A 10,354-nucleotide genomic window follows, 5' to 3' on the forward strand; every position below is an offset into this window, starting at 1 on the left:
CGAGTTCGAGAGCAAGTACTTCGAGTTCCACGGCGTGCGGCTGCCGCCCTTCTGCCGCGGGAAGATGGAGGAGATCGCCAACTTCCCGGTGCGGCCCAGCGATGTGTGGATCGTCACCTACCCCAAGTCCGGTGAGCCCCGCGCAGACCCCGCCCGCCCGGCTCTGCGGCGTGCCCGCGCCAGGGGCTTCCCGTCGGGGTCTGGGAGGGCGGGGGGCCGGAACCCCACCGGGCGGGGTGGGGGTGGGGGTCGGCCGGCATTTGGGGAAACCAAGGCCGGAGACCTTCTGAGGTGGGCCCGGCTGTCCACGGCTGGACGGCGTCCCCTGGGGATGGAGCCTGTTTGGCCGGAGCTGCCAGGAGGACAGGCCCAGGGCCGCCACCCCTCCCTGCATCCCCTCCCGTTACCCAGCTGGCTGTGTGACCTTGGACAGTCACTTAACCTCTCTGTTCCTGGACCCGGTTCAGCCTTTGATGAGTGCAAAGTCTTGGTGATCATTTGGGAAGGGGGTTAAAACGGGCGTCAGGACGTCCCTGATTTTCTGCGTGGGCACCGGGTGGGGGATGGGACCAGCCATGCTCAGAGTGCATGCCCGGTGTTCCCTTGTTTCAGGGCCGTCTCCATCACTCAGGTAACGTCATGCAGGACCCAGGGCATTCATTTCCCAGCGTTAACTGACTTCATATTCATGATAATCGTGTAAGGTAGAGATGCTCATCTTCACTTTACAGTCCAGGCAGTGAGGCTCAGAGAGGGGCAGTGGTTTGTCCAAGGTCACACAGCTAATAACTGGCAGAGCTGGGATTTAAAGCCAGGCTGGTCTGCCCAGGATTTGATGTACGAGATCATCATGTGGTGTCTCTTCTGAGGTTTGTAGGGAAAAGAGGCCACTTCCCTGTTCTTGGAACACACCTAAGGGTTTCCCTTGTTTCCACTGTGTTGGTGAAGGAGGGAGACACCTGAACCCAGACTGGGCAGTGTGTCTGTAGCTGGTCTAGAAGGTGGCCAGCCTGGAGGTCATGTTGGATCAGCAGCGGTGCAGCTTGCTGGAAGAGCTGTATGCCAGGCTCTCAGAGCTGTTGCAGGGTCCCAGACACCTGAGTGGTAGGCCTGGTCCTCTGAGGAAGGTTGGGGACGGGGCCTCAGTGATGATGGGGTGGGGAATCGTGCTGGTGGGGGGGTGCTTGAAGAAGTCTGGAGGTGCGTCCAGGCTGCCCTTGGGAAGGGGGAATGGGAGGAGATGCACACACGGCATTTGCCATGGCCAGGGGCTTTCCTTCTGCTGTGGCCCCACAGCCCCATGGGTATGGGGGACTCAGCATTTTTTGGACTTTAGAGCCTTAGATATCATACAGCTGAAAGACACCCCAGCTGGGTGTGAGGCTGTACTTTGGACCCCACATTAAAAATGAGAGCAATAAAGACTAAAAATCATCTCATGTCATTTTAGGTCAGGGTTTGCCTGCAAATGAATTGTGAAAACTTGGTTTGGGGTGAGCTTTAGGATTTTTGAATTGCAGATGAGAGATTGTAGTTTGTGTACCTTCCTCCATTTTATGAAGTTAAGAAGCTGGTGGGGGAGGAGGCACAGACGAGGATGCTCACTTGGAAAGCTGTGTACTTGGGGCTTGTGAGGATGCTTTAGAGGGACCCTGCATTGGGGGCCAGGTGGGGTTCTGCAGGGACCTTACTGGCACCTTGATGGGGAATAAGGTGTTAGTGTAAGGAAGTTTTCTAGATGACCCAAACTCAAATCTTATTTGTAACTTGCATCTTTTAAAGACAGATGAAAGCACACCCTAAACTTTTTAAATAAGAAGAATAAACAGGGCTCTTTCCCTTAGTGACAGAAAACCCAGTGGTAGCCTTGAGACCTTTGTGCCTTGCATGAGATCCCTACACACAGAGCCCTAGAGAGCCACTTCTTTAAAACTTAAAAAAAATTTCCAGCAGCCTTTATGGCCTTTCCAGGCTCTTACCAGTGCCTCTGAAGGCTTTCATTGTCTCCACCCCACTGTTTGTGAAGTTTGTTACATGAAATGATCAAGGGGTGGAAAACTGGTCTCCAAAGTCTGCCGTAAAGATTTTTCTCTCAACCAGAGAAAAGGGCCCTGGAAGTCATTGCCAGTGGCCTCTGGCAGCAGGAAGAGCTGGTTCCAGCAAGCCGTTGCACTTGGGCGAGGCTGAGCCTTGGTTTCTTCTGCCATGAAATTTGCAACTTAAATTGCGCAGTCGCTGAGGTGGCCCCAGCCCTTGGGTCTTGGGGGCCTTTTTCTTGAGCACAAGCCGGATGCGGCTTGGGATGGACCCGAATGCTTTAGGAATAGGTGAGAAGCCGCTTACGGAATCCCATAGGCCAAGTACTCTGCCACCCTTTGGAGCTGTGGTTTCCGCAGGGGCAGGGGAGACCACCTTACCACCTTGCTGGGCAGCTGTGAGGAAGAGCGGCATGATGCGTGAGTGCCCTCCCCATGCCCGATGCATGGTAAGCACAAGAAAGGGTCCTGTTATTCACGCTGGCCTTCGCTCCCCTGTTGTGCCCAGACGCTTTCCTAGGTGCTGGGGCTGCAGAGGGAAGTCCCGTCTGCTGCCTGCCCTCAGTGAGCTCACCATCTGCTGGGGCACTGGTAGCAGCTGCCGGGGTGTTGGTGCCAGGATCGGGACAAGTAGTCAGGAAACCAAGTCTGGGAGATCGGAATGACCTTGCAAGTGGTCAGAGCTGGAAGGGCTTGTAGAGTCCCATGTCCTCTCCCTCCCCCCGACTGCTGGGGAGCAGGGGTTCACAGGGCCAGGGCATTTCTGGTGGTAATTAGATCCTGTTTTTTCCCTTAACACTCCCCTACGCTCTAGAAGCGTTTCTGTGTTTGTGACATTTCAGCTCAGGTGACAGGTTAGGACTGCACTGCCCACTCCAGTAGCCTCTGGCCACATGTGGCTTTTTAAATTCAATGAGTCGAGATGAAATACAAGTAGAAACTCAGTTCTTCAGTAGCACTTGCCATGTCTTGGGTGCTCAGTAGCCACATGTATCCTGTGGCTGTCATGTTGGACCATAGGGATGTGGGAAACTTCCACCATGGCCGGAAATTCTCTGGGATGACCCCCATTCAGACTGTGATCCAGATACTGGGAGCCCACTGTGCCTTCTGGGGAGAACTGGTCTCTGTATCTCCGTCCTGGTTTATCATCATTCATTCTTACTGCCTCTTTGATCCCAAGGCGGTCGTAGTGTTAAATCGACTCGTCTATGGAAACATCTCACGACTGTCCGTGGTGGGTGATGGTGAGCACTGCTGTTGGCTTTGCCACCAGGTTCCTGGTCCCCAAAGTCACTGAGCATCAGCTTTGGGATATGCTCCTTGGCTGGGCCAGAGTGCCTGCCTCCTGATGTTATTTTCCTTTTGGTTCCAACCTGTCCTGAAAGGCATCCACGTTCTCCTGTCACTGATTAAGAGGGAAGAAGTGAATCACTGCTGAGGGGTGAGAGCACCTTGATCCTGGTTCTGGGCCTGTCCCTGGGTGACCTTGGTTTGCCCATGAAAAATGGGGGGATTGGACATGATGGATTCATTTGAGTCTCAAATTTTAGGATAGCTTGCGGTCGGGAGGCTGGAGGGAGAGCCTCAGATCCCAGGCTAGGTGGATGACTTCCTTTTCTTTGTATGCGCATGTCACCATGCCTAGGAGAGGCGGGTTGGGGAGTGTTGTGAATGTGGTGACACTCTCCTCAAGGAGCTGGCGGTGACATTAGGAAGCCAGGCTCCTGATTCTGAAAGCTAACTGACAGGGTCAGGTCAGGGGCCCAGGAAGGAGGATCACTGGAGGATTGCATGGAGGAGGTGGCCTGGGACCTTGAAGTGAGGCAGAGTGGGATTACCGATTTCAGCTCCATTCCCAGCCAGTGTCTGCCTCTTTTGAGCCTCAGAACAACCCTGTGTTCTTGTAATTGTTTCCTTTTTGTAGATCGATACAGGTCCAGTGAGGGGTGGAGGGGGGGCGGGAAGGGGTAGAACCAACATCTGAGTGTGCAGTTTTTACTTGTAGATGGTAGAGATGAACAAGCCCCGGAAGAGTGGGAGGAGAGATGGGGGGATGGGCACCCTCATTTGCCCAGCACCTGTTCCGGGCTCGGTGTGTCCCAGGTGTTCACATATGGCATCTCATTTCATTTTCCCACCACCCAGGGAGGAGGCTGTTCACAGCCTCAGTGCGTGGACCAGGAAGCGGGCTAGGAGATGTTGAGGGACCTGCCCCCCCACCGAGAGCTCACCTTTGTCCTGAGAGCAGCATGCACACCCCTGCCTCTCAGCTGCACCGCACAGGGGGGCTAGTGCTCTTGCACATGGCGGTCGGTGGCCCGTGGCCCGGAAGAGAGGGTAGGGGTTTGAAGAGTGTAACAGGTCTCGTTCCGGAGTAGCTGTGCCCTTCCTCTTTCCTTTTCCGCCTTCTGTTTCTGTCCTCCTTCCCCTGCTCCTTCGCTTTGCTCTTATTCCGGCTCTCTGCACATAATCAAGGGGTCTCCGGATCGGGAAAGAGGGTGGCACATCCAGGCTCCTGGGTTGACGAGGGGGACCTCTCTCCTTACCGCCACCTGGGCTTGGAAGAGAAAGCCTGAAGAACTGCCCCCCGGGTGCTGGAGAGCGAAAGGAGCAGGGGCCTCTGGGAGGAGTGTCTTTCTGACTCCAGGGGAATAGGAGACTCCTAGTCCCCGCCCTGAGCTTCAGGGTCTCGTCCTGATTCCTCATTCCTCCTCGACAGGGATGACTTCTGTCTCTCCTCTGTTAACACACACACTTTGTGATTGGCGTCCACTTATTTGTCCCCTCCCTGCCCCCACTGGTGGCGACCCGGGGCTCACAGGGCCGGGGGATTTCTGGTGGTAAAAGCAGTAATTAGGTCCTGTTTTTTTCCTCCAACAGTCCACTATTAAGAGTATTTTCACGTTTCTGACATTTTCGCTCACGTGACAGGTTAGGACTGTGCCGCCCACTCCAGTAGCCTCTGGCCACATGTGGCTTTTTAAATTCAATGAGTCGGGATGAAATACAAGTGGAAATTCAGTTCCTCAGTGGCACTCGCTGTGTCTCGGGTGCTCAGGAGCCACACGTGGCCTGTGGCTGTCCTATCAGACTGCACCTGGTAAGCTCTCAGATGTGTCTGCCCCTCTCTGCCCCTGCTGCAGTCGTGGGATTCTTCCTCTCTCGCCTGGAACATTGCATGGCCTCCCCCGTTGGTTTGCCTCTTCCTCTGCAGCTGAAGTGACCTCTTAGAAGCAACTCTGACCTTGGTCGCTCCCTCATTAGACCTCTTCATGGACTCTTCTTTGCCTTCAGGCAACATTAAACTCCTAGCCTGTTCTGGGACCTGGAACCTGGGACCTCACCTGTGCTTCCTCCTTACTTGCCAGCCACATGGAACTGGCAGAACATGCCCAGTTCTTCCGTTCTTGCCTTTGCTTGCTCTCTGGTGTACTCTTCCCCTCCCCTTCCTTGTCCTCCTTCTCCTTCCCTCTGATTCCCTGATGAGGACTTCTCATCTTCAAGATGCTACTCATCCGTTAAGCATGGGACCAACCATCCATCCTTCCTGGATACCCCTCCTAGTATCCTTCAGCACTCTAGAGGTGTCACCCCATCGTCTTCTGGCTTACATAGTTTCCGTTGAAAGGTTGGCTGTAATTCTTTGTTCCTTTGTGGAGTGGGTCTTTTTTCTTCTGAGTGCCTTCAAGATTCTCTTTCTTTGATTCTCAGCACTTTGAATCTGATGTGTCCAGGTATGTATTTTTGGTTGAGGGGTTGATAGTTATCCTGCTTGGGGTTCTCTGAGCCTCTTGGATCTGTGGTTTATTGCCTTTTGTTATTTTTTTTAAACATTTTTAAATTTAAATTCAATTAATTAACATAATGTTTTATTGGTTTCAGAGGTATAGGCCTGTGACTCACCAGTCTTCTATAATACCCAGTGCCCATTCCATCACATGCCCTCCTTAATGTCCATCCCCCAGTTACCCCGTCCCTCTACCCCCCTCCCCTCCAATAACCCTCAGTCTGTTTCCTCTGATGAAGAGTCTCTTATGGTTTGTTTCCCTCTCTGGTTTCGTCTTGTTTTATTTTTTCTCTCTTCCCCTAGGATCCTCTGTTTTGTTTCTGAAATTCCACATATCGGTGAGATCATATGATAATTGCCTTTCATTATTTTGGAAAAATTGTCAGCTATTAGCTCCTCAAATATTTCTTCTGTCCTGTTCTCTCTTTCATTCTGAGATACTAGTTACATATGTGTGAGATCAGTATTGTCCTACAGCTCTTGGATCTTCTGTTTTTTCACTCTTTCTCTTTGTGTTTCAGCTTGGGAAATTTCCGTTGACCATTTTTCAGGTTAACTAATTTTTTCCTCCACTGTGTCAGATCTAGAAAGTCAGGTCTGTGAGCCACATTCAGAAGCATTCCACATTCCCGTTCCTGTGTTTTCATTTTTCCTCTAGCATTTCCACTTGTAGTTTCCATCTTGCTGCCAAAATATCCTGTCTGTTCAAGCATGTTGTCCACCTTTCCCATGCAGTTCTTTAACATATGAAACAGACTTATTTTAAATTCTCTTGAGTCTGATTCTGTTGATTTGTCTCTTGACCTGAGATAATTCCTTTTTCTGGCCTTTTTTTAACAAGTAGTACTTTTCGATTGAATGCTGGACATGGTGTACTGACTCCAGGGATGAAGGTCAGTTGTTTTTATACTTGGAAATGGGCCTGCCTTTTTCTGCCAAGCCGTTAGCATTGGAGGGGAGTCAGTCTGGTATGAGTTGGGCTATATTTGGGTTCTGTGGTTGCTCTGGTCACTTGAATGACCACTCATTTTAATTTCTGTAGCATCACCTTGTGCTTAGCATGGGGGCTGAGTTTCCGGAGGGTCTTTCCTCATTGTTCCTGACCCACACACCCTTGTCCCCACACCCTTGTCCCTCCCCCAGGGGTAGACTGTTGTTACTGGTTGCTCGATTTACTGGCTTAGAGAGGAAGGGTTTTGAGGGGGCGGTACTCTGTTGTCTGGTCCAGCTGCAGCCTTATTGCTAGCTTCAGGCTTAGGCAGGCTCTGAGCTCCTGGGTTTTGGTGTGGGGCTCTCTCCGTGGTCCTGCACCTTCCCCCACCCCCACCCCCGTGGCAGCCAGCTCTGCCTTGATGGTGGATCTTGCACAGGAAAGTTTTATGTCTCTTCCAGCATTTAGGGGTCTCTGATAGAGCCCAGGGATGTTTTCTGCTCCCCGCGCGAGGGCAGAGTCTTTTGCTGTCACCCATTCTAAAGCCATATCGGTTCTTCACCTGGGCTCTTGGAGCAACAGGGTTTGCTATTCCTCCTCCAGTGTGGTAAAGCTTTTTTCCCATAGAGGGAAAAGGACCCTGGCAGGGTTTTCCCTTTTCCTGCAGCCACAGCATGGAGGAACTCTGTCTCCAGCCTGCCGCCCCTGGTCTTTCTGGTGAGCCCCTGTGTAGGTCTGCAGACATGAGTCTGTTCAATGCCAGCCCTCTCCTTGTGTCTGGCCCCTCGAGCCTGCAGTTAGTCCTGGCAGTGTGTACAAGTTTCCCCTGAATTCTTCTTTCCCGCTTGCATGGTGCCTTGCTTCTCTTCCTGTCTGGAGGGCCCGTCTGTCTGGGCTTCCTGCCTCTCGGCTGCCCTGCAGCTTCAGCTCTCTGATGGGCTCAGAGACCGGTGAGGATCGTGCTAATCCAGCCTTTCCTCATTAGCGTAGGAGCCACGCCCCTCCCAGCTCCCTGCATCCTGGGGGAAGCGGCCCTGCTTCCTCAGCTCTTGACAGGTGAGGCAGTGGGCATACCTGCAGCTTCTGGAATGTCGGACAGTGAGCTGCACAGCATGATGCTGTTGTTGGCAGGGAGCGAGCACCCAGCACGGGCTTCAGGAGTTCATTAAGGCAAGCAGAGGGGCGGTTGGGACGTGGAAACTTCCCCAAGGCATGCTCTGCAGAGTTACTGGAGTTTTCTGGAAGCTAAATAAGTCATTTCCAGAGGGTCTAAAAAGCCAGAGACCCCAGTTTGAGCTTTGTGAGTGTTCTGTGGTGCACAGCCAGCTCTCGGGAGGCCTGGCTGAGCCTGGAACGAGCCAGGCTGTCCTGGGCCCGCACCCCCCCAGTGGCAGGGCCGTGGACTGGGTGATGGCTGTGTTTGTCTTAGGCCTCAGAGCAGACCACGAGGTGTGAGCATTTCCCATATCTGTGCTGGGTGCCCTCTTCATAGCCTCCCTGGGAGGGGGGCCCATTTGCAGATAGGGGACTGCGGCCCAAGAAGCAGCTGGCCCAGGTCTGCCTCTGCCTTCCAGTGGGCCTGGCTCCGGGTGCACCAGTCCCCAGGGGCCTGTGTTGGGCAGGCTCCTCCTCCACCACCCTGGTCAGCCCCACCGTCACCGCTGCTGATACCTTTGGCAGCCAGGCGTCATGACATTTAATCCACGTGGTGGTCTGCACCTTACAGACGAGGAGGCAGACCGAGAGGGGCTCCTCCTTGCTCAGCATCTGGGTGTCAGGAAGTGGCCGAGCCAGGATTTCAGACATGGCCTCCATAAGCCGGAGCCCGCGTGGTCTTGCCTTCGGTTGGTTTGCGTCTCCCGTGGGAGAGGGTGAAGCCAGCCTGTGAGTGGGGGTGCTTGGGTCTTGGAGAGCCTGAAGCAAGGGTTGGAGTGGAGAAGTGAGGTGGGAGGTGGTTGCAGGAGGTGAGGGGAGAAGGTGGTCTCAGGAGCGGTGCCCTTGTGGGTCCTGGGGCTCTGCCTGCTGGGGCCTCCAGGGCTGGTGTGGAAATGGCTCAGGGGGCTCCCTTGAGGGGCAGGAGGCGAGTGCTCACCGGCCAGCTCCTGTCCCTCAGGGTGTTCAGCGCGTTGGCTCCTGGCACTTCGCGGCCTGCTTCTCCCGTGGCTGCGTGAGAAGCAGACACAGCACTTGACGTGGGAGCCTTCCCACGTGGGGGCTGTCCACCCGAGCTGCAGGTGACGTCCAGGGTGGCTGAGGTGGGCCGCTGGGCACTGAGAGGGTCTGCTGGAGGAGGGCGGGTTACAGACACCTGGGCCTGAGTCTCAGTTTGGGGCGAGGCCCTCACGTTTCTGTGTCCTACTCTTTGAAGTGGGGGTGATGAGCTCCGTCTCACCGGGCGGCTGGGAAGACTGAATGTGGTAAGGTGCCCGTAGAGCCCTGCGTGGGTCTCGTACTTCTTTAGCCCTTGTTTTCCTTGACCCCTCTTCCATGTCCGCTTCACCTGGAACATTCTGGGCCTGTTGCCGTGTAAGAGACCACCTGGACTCAGTGCCTTAAAACAAGACTGTTACTGTAGCCTAGCGTCTGCTGTCGCTCATCTTGGCCAAAACCCCCCTGTGTCTGTGGGTCAAGTGGAGGCTTCGGGCTGGGCTGGGCTGGGCAGCCCTGCTCCAGATGACTCTTCTCCTGGCGCTGGGACCTGCAGGCTAGCCAGGGAGTATTCCTCTCTTGGTGCCAGTAGAAGCACAAAAGAGCAAGCAGACGCGAGCAGAGTTCTGTGGCTTTGCGTCCTGCACCGGCCACAGCAAGTGGCCTGGTTGTGCCCAGTGTCACTGAGCAAGGTGCCGCCTTCCAGGAGGGGCTGTGAAGCCACATGGCAAAGTGTGGGTGGGGCCCGGCGGAGGATGGGGGCCCCCGGTGCCGTGCCCACACGCTTTTCTAGCTCAAAGCCCAGGGCTGTTCCATGCTTGGAACCTGAGGGCTAGAGGTGTGCCGGCCACGTCCGGCCCCCAAGACTTGCGGAAAGAGCGAGGCCGGGCATCTGGGCCCCAGAATCGAGGGGCCTCTGCCGGCAGGGACTGTGTCCACCCAGGGCTGTCCGAGGGCAGGGCTGGGTAGCTGTGGCCACTTGGCATCATCTCTGCTGGAAGGCGGAGGGGAGTGCTGCTCAGCAACTGAATCTGTCTCCCCTCGGTGTCCATCAGGGGCCCAGATGCTGGCGTGGGGTCTCTGTGGGCCTAGAAGCCGCGTTCCCACAGTGGTGGGGGCCCGTCCCAGCCACTTCCTCCCTCTGTCTCAGCCTTGTTCCATCTCTGGCTGTGGGGGCGTCAGGCTTAGAGCTGTAGCTTGCAAGTGAGAACACGTGGCTCGAGGCCTTGGTTTTGCTGCCCACTTGCTTTGTAAGCTTTGGGCTGCGTGTGGTGTACGTGGTTTGTGTGCGTATGTATACTGTGTGTGTTTGTGTGTGTCATTTGTGTATATGTGTGTGCTGTGTATGTGTGGTGTGTGTGTCATGTACATATGCATGTGGTGTGTTGTATGTAAATGTGTGGTGTGTATGAATGTGGTATGTGTGTCATTGTGTATGTGTGTGTGTGG

The 10,354-nt window shown here is 54.5% G+C and overlaps 1 protein-coding gene across 1 annotated transcript in view; it reads left to right on the plus strand.

Annotated features, from left to right (window-relative positions):
* SULT4A1 (sulfotransferase family 4A member 1) overlaps window positions 1-10,354 on the plus strand; it is a 32,065-nt gene that overhangs the window by 549 nt on the left and 21,162 nt on the right. Inside the window, exon 2 of the mRNA XM_044915764.1 lies at window positions 5-131. Coding sequence (XP_044771699.1) covers window positions 5-131 — 127 coding nt within the window. The remainder of the gene's footprint in view (window positions 1-4; window positions 132-10,354) is intronic.

This window comes from Neomonachus schauinslandi, chromosome 5 (assembly GCF_002201575.2).
Source record: "Neomonachus schauinslandi chromosome 5, ASM220157v2, whole genome shotgun sequence".
Classification (NCBI taxonomy): domain Eukaryota; kingdom Metazoa; phylum Chordata; class Mammalia; order Carnivora; family Phocidae; genus Neomonachus; species Neomonachus schauinslandi.